The sequence below is a fragment of the Amphiura filiformis genome, chromosome 12 (assembly GCF_039555335.1).
Source record: "Amphiura filiformis chromosome 12, Afil_fr2py, whole genome shotgun sequence".
NCBI classification, from domain to species: domain Eukaryota; kingdom Metazoa; phylum Echinodermata; class Ophiuroidea; order Amphilepidida; family Amphiuridae; genus Amphiura; species Amphiura filiformis.
The window spans coordinates 7,227,791-7,249,192 of record NC_092639.1 but is presented as its reverse complement, the minus strand read 5'-3'; the positions used below and the strand labels follow the sequence as shown (position 1 = coordinate 7,249,192).

Below are 21,402 nucleotides of genomic sequence, written 5' to 3'. Positions count from 1 at the left end.
GCAATCCATCAAAAAGTTGTAAAAAACTTGCCAGTGCTCCATTTTAACACAAAATATGAAACTTAAAGTAGTGATTTTAAAACTTGAATGCAGCAAAGGTCACGATGAAATTATGAATATGATATATGATTATTATCCAATTTCAATTGAATGCATGTTCTGTTGACATTATCAAAATGTCCTTACAATCCTGTGCAAATATCAGTAAAAATAGAAACACAACTTAAATTCTAGAAACATTTGTTTGTAAGAAAACATTATTTAGGTAGAATAATGTCATTGATGTCATAAGAAGAAGCGCCCAGCAGCTGTGCCTACCCTGTCAGATGCCTTCAAAGTATGTCATGCCTGGATCTATGTGATCCTCCGTGCTGTTTACTCTCCTTCTCCAAATAGGCACCCTGACCGTTCAATCAAGAGTCTTAATTAGATGCGCTTGATTCCAATTATAAGTCATAATGTTATCTGTTGTCCTTCAATCATGTCATCGTGATCAAGGAAAGAAAACAGAGCATCAACAGCTTGTTTGTTGTACCGACAGGTGATTGCATTGCATCCACTATAGCTTACTTAAGCCAACACCATACATCATCTAATTCCACAAATTATAATTTATGTTTGTAATACTGGTAACCTTATTACATATTTTTTAAACAACTACATTTCAAAAGTATGTTGTACATTTTTTTTTAGGTTTTGGAATTCACATTTTGAGATGTATGATTTGTTTCTCTCCTCTATAATCATGTTCTTAAACGAGTATTTTGTGATCCTAGTATCCTCTTTTATGACATTTTCAGTAGATATCCATGAAAAAAGCTTGTTCCCAAAATTTCAGTTGATTCCAATTTTGCATTTGCAAGTTATGTATGATTTATGTGTATTACACTGCTCCATAGGCCACTGTGTTGTAATTTCACTCTGGTACACCAGAACGTAATTCAAATTTGATGATATTTTTGCTAAACAAATTAATCTGCAAGAAATTGTTTGTACATAAACATTGGGTAGCCAGACTTAATATAAAAATCTCAACTTTTTTTTGAGAAAAGTGGGAGATGAGGCTGTGGATCACAATGCCCTTTTAATAATAAAATATTGCACATACTTTAACACTTGTGACAGATTTGACAGTATTTTTTGTGGCAATTAATCTTCTAAAGCAAAATGAAGCTTTGTGGCAATTAATCTTCTAAAGCAAAATGAAGCTAACATGATACACAAGCAAGTTTTACTTGATACACAAATCATTTTAAGCACTCAACCAATACAAAATGTTGGACCACAAGAGGGCTCTCTTCACATTGCAAATCTAAGAAAGGAATATAGTATTGTACAAACAACCCAAATGTGCTAGTCAATAGAGGGTGCTGTATCTAAATAAACCTGTATGAGGACTCATTGAATCAAATTAGTACTAGAAAATGTGTCCCAATTAAGTAGAATTTAACATCATTTTGATAGATGTAAGTTTCAATAAGCTGCCATTCATTCAATAGTTACTTACCATCTGCTTAGAGGTGCGAGGGTGAACATTGATGCCGGGCACTTTTTCACAGACTGCAAGGAATAATAAATGATAACAAAATTAAGATATATAATCAAGATATATAATTGGTTTTTAATTTCAATTTCCATGTTACAGAATACATGATTTTAAGAGAGTGAATTTGTTTTCAATATGAATTCAACCATGCACTGTGTTGACACTTGACAACATGTAATTTGCTTAGTTACTGCATGTTGTTTCATAAAGTAAAGAAACAGGAATGTCTCTTGAAGATATTTAGTTTTATTAATGAATAAATCTTACTGGATTTTCCCATATGACATGAGCATTGTACACATGAAGCGGTGACTTGGCTCAGACCAACAGAGACAAGCACAGTTTTGGCAGACCCCAGATTTCCCTACAGATAACACTCTAAATATATCATAAGAAAGGAAAGATTTTAAAAATTGTGGGTGAAACTAGGTGAAATATCTTGTCTTCCTCTGCATCAGCCCCACAAATGCAGTGGGAGCAGATAAGGCCAATGGAAATGGAACTTGGACACCTAAAACAAAGGATGAGGTCACTTTTCATTATTTATTATTGGTAAAACTTGCACCGGTCCAAGGTGTTGTTTGCCTAAATCTGCTTTTGAAAGTATGTAATATTCTTCTACTTACTGACTGCTTCAATGACTTGTGCTAGGACTACTCCACTGGTGATGTCAACCTGTAGATCAGCTATCAAGGTTTTACGGCCAGCCCTCTCTAAGAAATGATTGGCCCAATCCGTGTAGATCTGTAAAATTATAAAATATAAGTTACCATTATATTAATTTGAATTCAAAATCAGTCATTTTACATTTTTAGAATCCTGTATGGCAATTCAAAAAGATTTAATGTGAAATAAAATACAAATGGAATGTGATTTGAATAATACAATTGTCAACATTTGGGTAGGTGAATAAGTTAGCATGACTAATTAATAAAAGTCACTGAACCATTCTCTTCTATAAAACTTTGTGTTTTGGTTTAACTTTTAAAAACATTGGCATGACAATAATCTGTTGCTTGATGTGTGGTAAAGCTTGCTGTCAGTGAATGAATAGACTGCCCTCTATAGTTTAAAAATACACAACTTTAAACCAATCAGGCATCATCAGGCTATAAGCTCAGGTGCTCAGTGGCCCATGCTATGCTGATTGATGTCCTCGACAAGATCATGAATATGTGACCAGATCAAACAAAACCCAGAACAAGTCGCCAGGCATGTTTTTGAGTTATAGGCCTTTAAAGATGATACTCCCATAAAAAAAAAATCAAATTTTGGAATTCTTAATTTCCTGGTATTTGACTGTGCGACTAAGTGGACTTTCAAATTCTTGAAAGTACTTATTAAAAAGAGGTTTATTTAATTAATATTGAACAGCTGAATTATAATAATCCCTATTCAATCCTGTGCTAGGCAGTGAACTTATTAGCCCATTCCTCAGAATAGCAATTTGGCAAAAATATTAAGGTATCATTTACAATATTATCCATATCTTGAAAAGTATTGACGCTATGTATATAATGTTGGTATCATTTTAAAGCTTATTGTCTAGTGCTTACATTTTTATTAAAATCATGAAATGTCACAAATGCGACTTGTTCCTGGTTTTGTCAGAACTAATCTGACTAACTAACTAATCTGAATAGTTTTTGTGAGCAACAAGACCTGCACCAAATTTCATTGGGAGGAAAATGATCCACATAGGAGGAACTGGCTTCAAAACAATCACTGTGACTTCCATAACATTTCATTTGAAGATGATGCTATATTAAATCTTTACTAAACTTCATTTCACCTGAAGTGAGTCTGTAGCTGCCCTAAAGCTTCAAGAAATATTACGTACCGTACACCTGTACTTCATTTTGAGCTTTTGCCCTTTCGTGCTCAAAATTAAGCTAGCCTGGAGAGGACAGATACTTGTTTGTTTGTTTTTCATGAAAAGGTACTTCCTGACTTTTAAGAAGATAAGATGAGACATCTCAAAATGAACCATCCCAAATATAGATCATAGGCAAGATCACTTCACAGATTTAAGTTGATAGGTTTTACGGCAAGTTTTCTGTGCAGTATTATGCCAACCCCAGAGATGACAAAGAAATCACACTTTTGTAGCATGAAAGTTTTTCAATTATATAATTGGGTATATTGCAAAATCAAAACATTTGCATTATGAAAACCTCACAAATCATCCCTAAAAAGAAAGGCTGAGATTATTATAAAAACTTGTACTCCTCCTAAAACGTGTTTTTCTTCATAATTCTCTTACATTAAACTTTGTGATATAACATATTAATCGTCTACAGATGACAAATAATAGAGCATTTTTGTCATAACCCTTTTTTCCAGCATCAAGCTCTGGTACCTTCACAGCCCCAAATTAGCTAAATAAAATATGCACATTTTCATTAGGGTTACATATGGACATGATAATGCCACTGTACCAAAACAGCCTCATCTGTCAGCACACAGTTATGCCATTGTGGCTATTAAATTGGCCATTCATGAACTATGCCATTGCAAGTGAGACCATTGTAACTCATATTGTTTGCATGGATGATATTCTACTCAATGCATTTTTGGCGCAATTAATTGGAAGCAAAATAATTTCACACCTGAATTATGTCAGCTGTGAACACTTGAGTTGCTAACTTCATTTGCTCAACTTTGGCTGTAATACACTTGACTCTCCCATTTTGGGATCAACTAAAAAGATATAGTTATACTTTTGAGCACTTATAAACAGTTAATTTATGGAAATATTTTATATGACCTATATAATCTTGGAAAAAAGTAGGCTAATTCAAATCCATCTAAGTCCCATTTTGACATTGACATGGAATTTACATACAAAATACTCCCAATTAGGTGCCTTTGCGACGTGATGCTCAGTGGCAACTCTCCTGATACTTCCTAAAGCAAGTCTGATTAGGTCAAATTTATTATGAATATTTAATTGGTTCTTGCACAATGGATCAAATTGTATACATTTAAGGTTGCAATTAAAGTAGAATATTACAACAGGATTGACAACACTACCTTAATTTACACAGTCACTTCCAGTACTTCCAAGGTTCTATGTTTACGTACCACACTTATTAATTTAAATTAAACGGAAAAACAACTGGATTATTACTGAATTATAAATATCACCGGGAGCTAGCTATATAGCTTGTTTTATTTTCCTTCCTTCTTCCTCCTTCACCTCCTCTTCCTTTCCCCCTACTCATCATTCAAATGTTCACCGTGATTAACTTCACATACCACTGTTAAATTTGCTAATCATTTTATCATTTGATATCAACAGAGGAGTGTTCACATTGTTTTAATGGTTGTAGTTCCAATGTAAAACAGATGACAGAACTAGCAATTTAATGAATAGTGAATTATATATGTTATACTTGAATTACCATGACAATTACAAATGGAATGTTACATGAAATATGCATGGATGTAAATGAACTTGAAAGATTTCATACTGTATGTGTAACCAAACATAATTTAAATGGATTTAAAAGTAAATTATTTATTACCAGTATCAGGGCTACTTTTAGAATTAGAGAAAATGACATAATAATAGAAATTGTTGTCAAGAAAGCGTTATAAAGAAATGAATTGGAATCTTTTGGTATTTTGGGATGCAAGGGTCATATATTTAAAAAAAAGGATGAATATGGCAGCTCAAGCAAATCTGTCGGATTAAGCTATCATCAGTAGCAGTTCTTAAACCTTATAATCACATTCTTAAAATCATTGCTAATAACCTGCCATGGCTACCAAAATGCTCTGAGGATGGTACACTTGGATTCACAGCATACCTCAACACCTTGTCAACAGATGCCCCCATTTCATGACAGTTTACCAAGCATATACTCCATGAACTACAGATCTAGTCATCATGGGATCATCATCTAAGAGTTATCTTAAAAGCATGCTGGTGCATTAGCTAGATTTGGTGGTGAGATTATGGCAGGGCTGGTAGTGGAGTTTTTGACACCATCATGTTATGAGATACTTCTATTTATTTGCCTAATGCTTAGCAAGCATCTTTAGTAAGCCTATACAGGTTTGATGCATTCCAACTCTAAGATCCATCATGAGTCATGTCTGTCTTTATTTAAGACGTTACTAATACTTCATGTGACAAGGGAAATTTGGTTTCAAAATTAGGAAAGTTTACTTCAGTGTAAGAAAATGATCATTTTTGGCATTTTTAGCAAGCTACTCTGTTTTCTTGACTTACTACATTAAAGAGTTGTTTTTTCCCCTCATAATCGGTCATGAGTCATAAAATGTGTAATTTGGTGGCGGTGCTAAAATTGTAAGTTTGTATTAAACTTGTAGGGAAAATGATCAAATTTAATTTTTCTTTTCCACTGCACTGCAAAATACATTTTGATTGTCTACATATCATACTGCTTTAATACTGAGGAAGCAGGCTTTTGAATCCAATTTACCATGGTTTATTTTATATATCAGTATTATGCCATCCACAGACTGGGATGCCATCCACAAAGGCTGCCCTCTATCACAATAATTACACCTATCTTCAGTAGATAGCATGTTGTGTAGATCACACTATTAGTATTACCAGTTGACTGTTTTTAGGAGGTTGGAAAAAAGAATAACTCATATTCTGCAGAGAGAAGCAGAGGCTTTCAAAAATATTCGCCATGTTTTGTAAAAATAATGAGATTTGATTCTTGACAGCAAATTTGAAGAGACTCAACAAATAGACAACATGTGATTTGATGGAATCAAAATAATGATTTCATCAATTATTTTGTGTGTGTGTAAATCACAATTGTCCTATGGATGCAATAAGACGACCAAACACAATTATTACTGATAAAGTCTTATTCAGATTTCATTTGACAGCTTAACCATCGCGTGTACGCGCGCGACGTCAAGCGTGTGCATTGGACCTTGTGCAAATAATACGCGCCGGACGGCTAGCAGTACGCTTAATTTGTAAAAGGGAATCTGAATAAGACTTTAGCTGCATCTTTACCAACAAAATTTGTTATTTTTCCTTTGATTTACACAATTGATCAAGATTACACTGCACGCAATTATTTTTATGCATATTATTATCAAATTCATTTAAAAATATCACATCAGACAGCTACATCATCTGACCCACTTGTCAATTCCCAAACAGCTTAATTTGGAATGGAAATTAATATAGATGTCAATATAAGTTTAAATATATTATCACATCAGACAGAACCATTTGTAAGAAGTGGGACCTCCATTTCAATTTCCAAACAACATGAATGGACATTACATTCTGAAACAATTTTAAAATAAATATCATTAAGTTTCATTATATTATCACATCAGGCAGCTACATCATCTGATACAGTTTTGGGCCTGGAAGTGGGACAACCCAATTCAATTTTTCAAACAGCTAATTTGAAATGGACATTTTAATACAAACAAGAATTACCCATTTGTAAAGAAGTGGGACACTTCACTTTCCAATAGCATAATTTAGAATGGACATTACATGTGACATGATCAAGGTGAATGAGTCACATGTTGACCCTAGTCGAAAAAGAGTTTAACAGTTGTTTCTAAAGAGAATATTTACAGCTTTCAGAAACTGAAAACCCCATGTTTATAAGACTTTTCTTTGCAAAGTTATGTCAATTTATCAATCGCTAAGAACAATATAAAACAAAAGAATTTTGACACTTTCTTTGCCAATATCTCAAAATCAATATTAGCGACATCCGACTCATTTCCCTTGATCGTGTCACATGTGAGAAAACATTCCGAAGAGCAATTCATCTTATTTTTGATTCATATTTTGGACAAAATGGTAAAAAGCAAAAAAGGAACAAACGGGGAAAGGAACAATGCCAGTTACCCTCATATTTACCTCATTGGATGAATAGCCTTATGAAGGTAAATCACCTTTTGTGGCCAATTTGGATTTTAGGTTAATATGAAACTTGCTAAATTCATGTATTTGAGATACACTGTATGACCTATGGTAAATGTGAGGACAGCCTGCATCATTATGTTATTAACCATCAGTATAGAAAGTGATTGATATTCTACAAGTCATCCAATTAAAATGATTACACCTTTCCATACTGAGATGATGAGAGACACACTTATTCCTTGTCAATATTACACATTTTACAATCTCTTTACTAAATTTATCAAACATTTATAGTACCTTTTGATATTCTCTGTGATAAATAAGGGTGTATATGTATGAGGGCTATTTCCTCCCTAATTGCATTCATTTCTCAATAATTATTCATTGTGACATCTCTCCAGGGTGATGGATGACTACAACGCCCCACTGAACACTTTTTTCTATGGCCATTATAATAGATGGTCAGCCACAATTTCTCGTACATTTTTGTTTCTCATTTTTGTTTCTCATTTTTTTCCCTAATAAACAAGTTGTTAATATAGGTATGACAAATGACTATGGTGTTGACTTTGTTGCCAAGGTGCGTCAGGACTGTACAATCAGCACACAAGAGAAAATACATGGGTGATATCTAAAATTAAATTTGTCATGTCAATATATCTCTATAAAGGTCAGATTGATCAATTTTTAAAAAATTTTCTTGTCCTTTTGCTGAATTTGTCAGAAGCTGAAGCCACAGAAGCCCTTTTGGGGCAATTGCCGATGGATTGAGACATCCATAGGATGTACCCAGAGCATTCCCAGCCACTCTGACTGAAACAAGCTTTTGTATATTCTTCAATATCACACTTTTCTTCATAAGAAATGCCCATTTTTAGTTAACAAAAAATTTAGAAATATTACCTGTACTTTTGTAAAAGCTTTATAAATAAATCTGCCCTTTTAAGCACAATCTAAAAACACTATTGACTGATCATGAAGCTCTCTACTAAAGTTTGTTCAGCTTATAATAGACAAAAATTAATTCGGTTTTGGTTGATGTCAATAAAGTCCCAACTCATGCTTGTATAAATTCACATATGTGTGCGTCAGACATGCATTATTGTAACGCGCAACTATCGTATGTGCTGCGCCTAACTGTGTGCATTTTATATCAATACACAAATGTTATGAGTCTTATTTTTTCGCCTATTATAAACCGAACAAACTTTAGCTTCATAGACTGATTGGGCACTATTTTATACAGAAAAAACATCAGAATTACAGTTGGGTCAAACAAAAATACAAGAGATCTATAAAATAAGTCCCTGGATATTCAGGGCATTTCTTTTATGAAACTAGAAATCTATTCTGTTCTGTCACTTTGTGTATTAATTAATATTAAATAGAACAATGAATTAATGAAATAGAGGAAGGGCTGTATGATTTCAAAATTTTCTAAACCGGGGAAAACTGGCTTGAATTATGAAAACAAAGTAGAAAACTGGTTTGAATTATATAAAAGGGTGGCTGTTAACCCCAAAAACTGGACTCAGGCCTGTACCCAAAATGATCAACCTTTCTGGTTGACATTATGACATAGTGTGAAAAAGGTCAAAATCTGTGAGAAAATTTCCCATAGGGTCCACATTTTTCTCTTATTTTGTACCTTTAGAGTGCGCCCCCTGTACACTCCCTGGATAACCTAAAGAACCAATCCTACTTTTTAAAAATAAAAAAATACACAAAATTAAATTGGAAAATTATACATTTTTGGCAAGATTTTGAGTAAAATGTTTGAACTGCATAAATTTAATTTGATAAATCAGCAGCTCTACTGTTTGACAGTGCAGATTTCTCTATGGGCAGGCAACTGACTGACCTGGGATTCTGCCAAGGCATAAGTGATCTTGCTTAATGAAGTGATGTTGTGTCACCAAATTTAATATATCACTAATGGTAATGTAAATCAAACTTATATCACGAAATCTGTCAATTTGGAAGCTTTATCTCTTCATTAGGATAAAGATAAATAGATATACTCACAGGGTACAATATGACCTAAAGCAAGACAAGACATTTGGGTCACATTTGACATGTATAACAAGGAGAATAAAAGTAGTTTTGGTTTAAAATCAATTTTAAGACACTAAAATGGAGAGTATAAATACAATTTAATCGTAAATAGCTGTAAATTTAAGTTTGGCAATGTGTACCTCTCGTGAAATTGCTGAAAATTCTAACTGCTCAAAAAATTCAATATAAGGTACTGAATGCAAATGAGTAGTAAGAGGGCATAATTTGAATTGCAATAACTCGGCAGAACTGAGGTTTGGATTATGCATTTTCTGAGAATAAGGCATATCCTTGTATTGATAAACAGGAATAAATCAACATGACCTACCTACAAATCTTCATATGAAAATATGTCATAAATATTCATTATAAAAGGAAACTAGGATTAGGGCAAATGGAAACCTAACAAAACAATTCTTTGATGTCAGTCACAAAATTTGTTACTATTTTGCTTACACTCCAAATTGAGTAAGTTAGAAGCTCAAATTGTTGTAAACTATATGACATTAATGTACAAGTAACATTAATTCTGCTGACAAAATATTTCTATATTGTTTATATATTATTTTTTTTAATATAACCTTTATTTTGGGTTATCAGTATTACATAAATCCAACAAAAACCAATTGAGATCAAATATAAATTAATAATACAGATATATATCAATTGAATGACAAGCACAAGTTATGTAGTCTAACATGTAATCATAACAGAAATTTGTGTGACTTCCATGGAAAATTAGCATTTCAACAGGTTCTTGCAACCATTTTATCACTTGTTCAAGCAAACACAAAACTGACCTAGATTTGATAAAAATCTTGAAATGCAACATCACTAATACACACTTGGCCCATTCCATGTCAACTCAGGGATGTGCACGCAGCACCTCTTCAATTTTTTCTTTTTCTGTGTGGTGGTAGATATTGATGAGAAAGTAAAATCCTGAAAATTTGAGCTTCATACTCCATTTCGTTTTCCCGTGGCATCAATTTGAAATTTAGGGGATCAGCGTAAAAATGTTATTGCTCCATAGAGTTGTACACGTTGGAGGTCCATAAATGTATAAAGGAACCCTTTAAAACTTTGAAAGGTATGTATCCTGGGGTACTTTTGGTGTTGAATTCAAATCTGCTATCAGAAAATTTTAACTCCTTTAAAAGATATAGGGCCCTCAAAATGCAACTTTGTCCAACCAGGACCAACTTTCAGGGGGGGGGTCAGAACTCCAAAAGTAAAAAATGGTTTTTAGCGTCAATTTTTTTGCCAGTCAGAGCCCTTTTAGGACATTACTCAATATTATCAAATTGAGCATATTAGAATACATTGACTGGCAGAGATATTACCATGGAAAACCACTTTTTTACATTTTGGACCCCTGAAAACCAATGTCAGAAGTTGCCCCACCATCAACTTCAGGTATGTTGAGATATGTTCTTGGACAACATTTCTAAAGTAAATATTAGTTACAAGTTTTCTGATGCAGATTTGAATTCTACACCAAAAGTACCCCAGGATACATACTTCTCACAGTTTTAAAGGGTTCACATTTATACATTTATGGACCTCCAAACATCGCTAATGCTATACACATTTTTTTACGCTGACCCCCTAAATTTCAAATTGATGCCACGGGAAAACAAAATGGAGTATGAAGCGCAAATTTTCGGATAATACTTTCTCATCAATATCTACCACCACACAAAAAAAGAAAAAATTGAAGAATGTGCACATCCCTGAGTTGACATGGAATGGGCCACTTGTTATTTTTGCTTCACTACATGCACCTGAAAAAGAGGACATATTCAAGAAATTCATTGAAATTGTATTAATCTCATAAAAAAAAAATATATTTGCATGAATTTTAAGGGGGTACTACACCCCTGTGGTAAGTTTGTGACTATTTTTGCATTTTTCTCACAAAATAATAACACACTGGTAACAAAAGTTATGTATATTATTGGGGCAAGGGATCCAATTACTACACTGAAATTTCAGTAACTCAAGACAAGCGGTTCAGCATATATGATAGGAAATGAGGTACATCCTAGCGGTACCTTATTTCTTATCATAAATAACGAACCGCTTGTCTTGGGTCACTGAAATTCCAGTGTAGTAATTGGATTCCTTGTCCCTATAATACACATAACTTTTGTTACCAGTGTGTTATTAGTTTTTGAGAAAAATGCAAAAATAGACACAAATTTATCGAGGAGTGTAGTACCCCCTTAAAGAACATATTTTATTATGTTTTTATTATTTTTCAATTTAATAACAACTGTGTAAACAAATTTGTGCTCAATTTGTTAACATCATCCTTAGCTTACAGAAGTTGACCTAGTGATGATTTTCATTTAATGCATTCATTGATACTTGTCAGATATAGAGAGCAATGACCGCTCCAGCTATAGTGGAAAATAGCTGAAATCTAATGCTATATATACATTTATATACGATACTATGGGTTTCACTGCTGAAATTGTGCAGTAAGGATGAGCTCTTTTGATAAAAGATTGAAATTTCAATATTTTCTGACTGCAGTTAAAAAAGAGAATGGATGTTTATATTAAGTATAGAAGATATTTGACTTTTCCGCAATAACTATAATACTGTAAAATTCCCCAAACAGATCCTAAGCAATAATTACTGTGAATGTTATCAAACAATACATGTCATTTGTTTCTAGAATTGAATTGTATAACTATAATCAAAAGAAGACCTAATCAGAAGTGCTATCCGAAGGGAAAGAAGAAAATAATGAAAAGGGAGAGAAGATGAAGAAAGAAGTCACTTGGTACCACTGGGTTCGAACCTGGACCCCTCACATGCCACGCAGAAGATCAGTGGCCTGTAGCCACAGGGGTTTCGCTTTTGTGGGTATATATGCGATTTTGTGGGTAGGCCCTATATGACTCTGGCTGATTGCGTCCTAGTCACAATTGTTCTACTTTAACATTTTGGTAAATGCAATTCTATTTTCAGCTGCAGTGATGAAAGGCTGAACCAAGTTGATTTTGTATCATAAAGGGTTTCATAAATACTTATCAATTAGCAAAAGAAAGTTTCAAAATGTTTTGAAGTAAGAAATTTATGAAACTTGCATCTTTTACATGCTCAAACAGAAACATCATAACAATAAACAAAGACAGCCTGATTGCAAGCAAAACCTGTTGTACTGATATCTTTTGTGCTACAAATATGTCACAGCAGTAGAATCCCAAATGGTATCATGTTTTTGAAAAACCAACTGAAAACTTAGACGTCAGCTACCACACTAAATAAATGTCATGGACAATCAATATCTGGGTCATCTCTCTCACCTATGATCTTAAAAGCCCTGTATTTTCATTGGCATATATCAATGTCAAATTTTGTCCTGTAAATTTGTAATGTCATCATCTAAAACCAGTTAATGGCTGGAGTCTTCTAATTCGTATGTGTCTTGTTGTTTCGAGCACCTGAGAGACCATTTTGATGAGAATTTTATTAAAACATTGACATTAATTGAATAAATTGATGGTATAAAAACATCAGATAGAATCTTCTTAACCATTTGTTTGATCCCATATGATGTAATAACACAACATAAGTTGAATGCCAGTATGATTGATTTACATATATGACTAAAACAAGAGTTATCTCGGGAACCAAAAGTCATTATTCATTACAAGATTCCAGCATATTATAGCATGTAAAATGGATATTAATGTTAAATAATAATAAAAATTGATTTTGGAAATGAGAGGCTCTTTTGATCCCATGCATTACCTTGATGATAACATAGGTAAATCAGAGGATGTTTAAATAGACATGAGATGTAAAGGTCATTGATTGACCTACATAGAAGCAAATAAAACAATTCAATTAGTAATGAGAACTAGGCAATTGTTAACCATTTCAGTGTGTGTCAGGTGCATGGGATTTATTTCATTTCATGACTTTGTGCAATGACACAGTGTTTCAAATTACACTGAAAAATATCCAACATTTTACAATTTTCCCTTTTTTAAAAATCATCATTGGGCCACATTACAATACATACACACATGCCTAGTGGAGACTCATCAGATCAGCACTCAACAATTTGGGAAGATTTTATTACATCACACGCTGACCAGGCTATGGCTGACTTTAACATTGATCAAATCTATACAACTAGCTACAAGCGATGTATTATTAATTAAATTGTTTATATCAGTTTGGAGCAGCAAGTTTCCATCCCTCCATTCTTGTAGTAACAAATTGGCTATGTTTATATTAACTGTGATGTTATGAACTGGCACACATTTTTGTCATATACATCTCATGGTGATTTTCTATTCATCCAATGCTATTCCTTTTGTAGATAAAGATTTTGAATGACACCCTAAATAATTGTGTCAAAATGGTTCAGTTTTGGGGACACTTCATGACCATCTAGGTAAAGTTACGGTATATCTTTAAATGAACAATACCAGGCCCTTGAGAGTAAATTTCGCTGATCCCCCATGGTCTTTTCCATCACAGCTCGATTTAACCAGCGATTCCCGCTGTTGTTTTGGTTCCACGCCAGCACCCCCCGGTACACACATGGTGGCCGCCACCTTGAGGGTGCTGGCGACCGTCAATCGACGATAGATAATATATGCGACATTGACATATATTTAAACACTGAATATCTGTTTAAAACACATTTTAAGGCAGCATTACCTTTGTCGGGTCCTTGGGGGGGCCATCCTGTATAAGTAAAATTCTGGAGTGAAAATTGTACCAATCACAAGCCTGTTCAACCCGCACAATGTACGTTTTTATCAAACTGTTCCAGACTGCTCAGGACCAATATTAACACCAGTTTTGTGAAATTGACTGATAGACAGCCCAGGTAGTAAGTATTATCACTGTGGTGAATCATCCATTCACTTCTTCAAAAAAACACCCAATACCAAGCATCCTATTTCCATTTTCACAACTAATGTCAGATATTTGATAGCAATTTTCACACTAATGTACAGATGTATTGCACACCTGATGCAGGTTATTTGCACGTCAAAACACATCAGATGGTACCTAACTTTTGCTTTACTGGAATCATCTGTTCATATTTCTTCACAATTATGATCAACCTGCATTATATTTTCCCATACAAATCCAAGTATATCAGATATACCAAGAATTTTGTATTAATTGAAGAACTTTTTTCTCCTCATTTCTTCTACCACCAACTCTTGTCTCATACAAAGAATAAGGCAGATTCTAGATTTAAGACTAATAATTGCAGGGTAGCATGGGGACATGGGTTCAAATCTCCACAGATGTGTACTTAGGCAAGGCTTTTCACCTCTACTGCCTCTCCCCACTCAGGTTTACAAATGGGTACAGATTTATTCACTGCTTGGATGGTAACAGACTCGCTGTGGAGTAGGTGTAGCGATCCTCCATAGCATCATTACATGGAGGAGTCTGGCCCAAAGAGACAGGCACTCCAGCATGTGAACACAGATTTGTCCCCTACTTAACCTACTCATACACTGTAAAACACCATAAAACCTGTTAGCCCAAAACAATCCAAAGGCACACTGTTTTTCCCGGGGTTTTTCCCAGTTGGCATTCATAGAAGTAATGTATTCATTGCAAGACCTAGTATTCCAACTACAAACTCTTCGTGTTGTTTCTATCAACCCAACAAAATTTCCTTTAAAATAGCACGCCAACCTACACCTTATAACACCTTCAGGCATGCTTCAAAAGCATGAAAATACAAATAGGTATCACACTATAAAATACAGGTATCAACATCTCAATTTAGGTAGCCCCATCCAAGGTGAAATACAGGCCAAAGCATAGCTTCATAAGCATGATAAGTGTATCTGTCACAAAGTGTCTAATTAACACCTGTGTGAGATAAATGACCAGGACATCAACCCTCCTCAGTGACATTTACTTTGTAAGTTATGAGCAATACTTCAGAAAGTACGAAGCAGAATATTGACATCAAGGGGTCAAAGTCAACATGAGCGATTAGAGGCACCAGCTTTTCAATGTACAGTCTAACATTAATATATCCAAGCTAGTCATTGTCTCGATCTTAGATAGTCTGTGCTCCTAGTCTGTGACTCCTTCTTTATTCATCCGTAATCTCTTTTTATGGATTAGAGAGTCTGAGATTGAGATTAGGAGCAAGCATTCAACCTTAAGCAATCAAACATTATCATCAACAAAAATCCCACCCTATCATGAATATTCTCCTATCTTACCTTTAAAAATTTCATCTCAAAAGCACTTCTACCACAACGACTACACATGATGTTCCCCATGAATAACAACTTGTTTTCTAAAGTGCAACACACTGATCATATGCATGCAGCAGACACCTACAGATGGTATATGTAGGATGCAGCCCACTACTAACAGCATTGGTTAACGTTTGGTACATGGAGAGATAAATAGATAGATCCCTAAAAGTATGTTTTAACAGGTTTTAAAGTTCAACTCAATAAATATATAATCAGTCTTCTTTAATCTTTAAGATGATCACTTCAGTGCATGTTTATACTTAACATGTAGGCCCCTACATATTTCTATGCTGATTTTGAAGATTTATTTTGTATAATTTCAAAAATGGTTTGAACTTAATTTGAAATAATTAAATCAAAATTTTAAGCTGCTTATCTTCTTAAGTGGCATGTGCATGGAGTTGGTTATACATTGTACAGTGTAACCAACTTCTGCATCATTACAATGTTAATTTAGTGTAATGGAGATTTCTGTGCTATTCCAGGTCAGACACAAGAACATTTGGCAGATAGAAGTCGCCACGCCAACCTTTAATACCAGTGCTGTACAGTTAGCTGTATTAACCGTTCATCGCTATAGTCAGGGGTTTTACCAATTGGTTAATTTTCAGGAATTTCTCCACAATGTTTTTTTAAAAGGAACTGTTAAAACAGTTCCATCGAAAAATAATGAGTGACTTTTGACATCAGGTACTCTGATTTTCGGTAGTTTTCTATCCCATAAAAACCAATGGTTATGAGAAAAATTGGGCAAATTTTTCTGGTTATTTGAACCCCAATTTGGGCTTTGCTAGTCAGTTTAAAAAGAACCTTCCTTATCATGTGCCACACACGCTCAGTTTATTTTAACCCTGACACCCTTTTCTGCTTTTTAGTGAATGGAAGGGAAGGAAGGAATAAAGAGGGAAAATGAACAAAAAAGTTGTTTGTTTTCACCAGGATTTGAACCCGAGCCCGTCGCCTGCAAAGTACTAGGTCGCCAACTGGTAGCCATGGGTGTTTCGCTGACCTGGTCAATCAAACCGTGTGTATGATTTGCATCACATGGGCTGTATACATGCGCAGTGGATTTATCACATAGTATTTTGTAGTATATAGTTCTGTTGGGGTTTGGGTATCATAAAGTATGTGATTTTTTTAAGTCACTGCAATACATTAACAACAAAGAGGGATGAAGTAAATGAAGCTATCGTTAAGATGACTAAAGAAGATTACCAATATAGCAAATAATATGAATGTGTACATAGACAGCTATCTTCTGAAGATAGCAACTTGATAAGCTCAATGTACAGCATAACTTAACATTATCTCTGAAAGTGTTCACCAGGCTAACAATGAAATGTGTCCGGGAGGAAATAATAAATAAAGGCAAGCATTATGCATGGCCATGCCCATCAATCATGTCCATTACTAAATGCATTCTACCTGCCAAACATTTGTGATACAAACCTCCAGAGTATCAATGCTCTTCTTATTAACAATAAGTATAGACATTTCAAAGGTTATGTTTGCCTTTTAGATGGTTTGTTTTTCACTGAGATGAGATGAGATGGTGCCCTATTTATCTCTTCTCATACTGGTTCAAATTTGTACTTATCGACTTATGAATTATTGGATCATTATTCGTTTTATCAGTAACACCAGTGTTGTGTGAATTGATTTTAGTTTGCAGGGAACTCACAAACAATACTAAAATGGAAGTAAAAGTAACCCTAGCCTTAATTTGAATGTTAAATTGAATTTAAACATCCATAATCTGGAGAGGAGTGATTCATTTGCTTAAAGTGACAACAAGATCAACAAAAATGAAACACGGTGCACTATCATGCCAAACCATGCACACTCTAAGTTCACACTTTACAGTTATGTAGTAATTCAGGCCCATATAGTGCACTATGCCAAATACAGGCTGGCTTCTGAACACTTTACACGATAAGCAATTTAGACCTATAGAACTAGTGCACTATACCAAACCCACTGGCTTCCGAACACTTAACATAAATATAGTGATTTAGGCTTAATAGTGCACTATGCCAAATCCAGGCTGGCTTCTGAACGCTTTACACAATATAGCGATTTAGACCTATAGAACTAGTGCACTATGCCAAACTTGCAAGCTTCCGAACACTTTACACAATAGAGTGTTTACGCTTATTATAGTGTACTATTCCAAACCCACATGCCTCTCCACACTTTACACACTAGCAAAAAAAAAAAGAAAGATACATAGTACACTCTGCCAAACCCCTAAAAGCCTCTTTACAGATTATCTATTCCAGTTTTCATATTTTGTAAGTGAAACATTCATTGCATGTGATATTCACCTGTATTGTTAGGAACATGCAAACAACAACAAGTTCAAACTTTAAAATATTAAGTTTCAAAAACTGATGATGCCAACTCAAATATTCAAAAACATAATATAATGTCATTTTCTAATTCACAGCACAATGTGCTAAGTAGCAGGTGCTACCATTCCCAAGTTAAAAGGTATTTCGTGTCTGGTACATTCTTTCCTTATTTTTTGTAGCTAATTATTACTGTTTCATCACATCCCACCCATTAATTATTCAGACCATAAGCTACCAATTGCAGTTTCATATATCACCTTATTCCGCTATGATTTTGCACTGTTGATATAAGCCAGCTCCTACTTGATATTCCACTAATATTTAAAGGAAAACTAACACTTCAATACTTGCAAGAAAACACTGCTCTGTATCATAAGTTAAGCTATTAAAAAAGAACTTTTCTCTCCTAGCTGGATGTGATTGTGTGTTCTGTAAACATTGATATCTTGGCAATTGCTTGTAAGGTACCAGAACCAAATTGTTATAAATGAACTAATTCATTTGAATTAATGGTAAATTTGTATAGGTCAATATCATTACATGCAAAGATTCATATATTATCACAATTCATAATGGTCAAATAATTAATTTCATAAATAATAAGGATCAACATAGTATTGTTGGTGGATCAAACTAATTTGGTTCTATTGCTTCGATGATGCAAGATCATAACTTGCTGATTACATTGCTGCCAATGGATTTCTTGGCAATCTTTGAGGATGTGTGTTGCAATTCAAGGTACAGTGAAAATTAAATTTTAATAGCACACTTTGTTTACCAAAATTTGGCCATGTTTGAATAAAAAATACTTTAATTAGTTGCACATAAATTCTAAACAATGAACACGGTATATACAACATCTCTTATAACCTGAGCCTTGATTCTCAAACTAAGGCATATATTTTGGAGGCATCTTTCATGTTAAACTATTTATATAAGGCCCAAAAAAAAAAGGTTCGTCTCAAAGCTTGCGCGCGCATTTGTAAAATCCCACGATTTGACAAAAAACAAATGCGGAAATTTTTTTTTTCAATTTCAAAAAATTATAGTTTTTTTTAGAAAAAATCGGCGAAAATCAGACTTTTTTCTCAAAATACCATGAAAAAAAGTCGGGCATGAAAAAAAAAAAAAAAAAATCGCATTTCGCATTTGTTTTTAAATTTCTTGTGAGCTTTGAGACAAACCATTTTTTTTGGCCTAATCATTGCAATTGAAAGGATCACAGCAACCCCAAACATGTCAACATAATATCCATAAAACTGCTTGCTTCCATAGCGCAGTCCCTGGTCAAAGGCAATTAGTGTGTTAAATAATAGTTTCCGCAATATGTGTTGTCTAATTGGCATTTCTTATTCACATCTTATGCTTCCATTCACCCTGAGACATGCATACAGTGTAACCATGGACAGTGTTATACCAAACATCATTAATGTATCAATGGCAACATGAAGCATGTGGTATTACATTCTACCCACTGCTCATTCATGTATACAGGTCTAATGATAATAACATCTCTCAGTCAATGACCACAGTACTCTATGTTAAGGACTCAGCTAGCAATGTTCACACAGTATTCTATGTTAAGGACTCAGCTAGCAATGTTCACACATTACTCTATGTTAAGGACTCAGCTAGCAATGTTCACACAGTATTTTTGTGGAACCTGAGAGCACATCAGAGTGATCAGACACACCAAATTGCATTCCGAATCTCCTTCTGATATCATTTTTATTTTTTGAAATTTGTGATATAATACAAATTTTATGGCAAATCATTAATGATTCATAAAATAGTCTCAAAAAATAGTGGAAGGGAGACAAGTTGGGAAGAGTTTGCAGGTACTTGGTTAGTATGTGGGCACTCAAAACCGTGGCCATTGCTGCATTCCATACACTGAAACCATGACCCTGTTCACATTAGAAAATTTCGTCATTTCACAAAGCTAAATAAATCTTGATCAACTAATTAAGTGAGCGTAAACCTTGCTCTAAACGAAGATAGAATACATTTTATGAAAATTAATGAAGATCGAACTGGTAAGATGAAGAAAGCGTGAATTAGTGCCAATTCCTCATCTTATGTCCAGGTATTACAGTGATTATCATTGGCCATGCCAAATGTAAATACTTTCTTTCGTCGAACGAAGCAAGCGTACACATTACAAAATCATTTTGAATCTTTGTTTAATCTTTGTCAAACAAAGAAAATTCCATAATGTATACAGGGTCTATTTTCAATTGAAGCATAGACAATGGGTAGTGTACTTTGAATGGCTCTTGTCAGAGCCATCAGTAAACAAAAGGACTTTACCCGGCAGTCTTTTCAAAGCCACCAATTCCCCAACAGACACAGGACAGACCTACTGTGAACAACTCTTTTCAGAGCCATCAGTAAACAAGACTAGAATTATACTTGCATGGTCAGTGAGTATCATATTAGAAAGAATGTGTGGCTTCTCCTTTAATTAAAATCCTACAATAACATGTTTAAAAAGTTTAAAATGTGCAGTCTTTCAACAATTCAATCAAAAACATGCATATCATGACAATGATAGAGCGTGAATTGCTAATTTCTAGTTGTAACATAGGAAGTAATCAACAAATAGCATGTGTTAAACATTATATGTCCATTTTTAGACTCTCTCTTAATGGGACATTGAAAGGTGCATGTTAGCATATCCTAAAGTTTCCATATTTTCTTGACAAATTTTAACCTGCTTTTAAAATGGGTTTTAACCTGGGTTTAAAATGACTTGAATCTCAAAATTGTCTTAGCATTATGGTGTAACGGAAACTAGTGAGCCCTATAAGAACCATTAAAACCATGTACTTTTGAACAATTTCCTGGTCCCCCTTTATTACATGCATACATTCTTTGTCCTAGCTTAAGATTTAAGAAATAAAGGGTAATGCATTATCCTTTACATGAAAATAATGTGTCCGAGGCAGTAAAAACGTAAATAATGGGTGAGGCGCAGCCTAACTCATTATTTAAACGTTTTTACTGCCGAGGACACATTATTTGCATGTAAAGGATAATGCTGCACCCTTTATTTCTATTCTATTACCACAAAATAGTGCGATTTAAAGAGAAAATATCACATTTTTTGCCCAAATATTACAAGTTGTTTACCTCAAGGTGGAGCGCCTACGCTTAGCCAAAGCGTAAGTGATAGTGATATTGCAGAACGCGTAACCAAGCGTAATGCTTTGCGTATAATGCGTAACGACGCTAATATACTGCATCACGCTTTGATGTGCGATGTGATGCGAGAAGAACATAAAGTTTGTTGCCCTG

At 34.2% G+C, this 21,402-nt stretch overlaps 1 protein-coding gene across 1 annotated transcript in view; it reads right to left on the bottom strand.

Moving 5' to 3' along the window:
• Positions 1 to 21,402, bottom strand: part of LOC140165592 (neuron navigator 2-like) — a 498,228-nt gene that overhangs the window by 262,414 nt on the left and 214,412 nt on the right. The window contains 2 exon segments of the mRNA XM_072188876.1: positions 1,508 to 1,560; positions 2,173 to 2,290. Coding sequence (XP_072044977.1) covers positions 1,508 to 1,560; positions 2,173 to 2,290 — 171 coding nt within the window.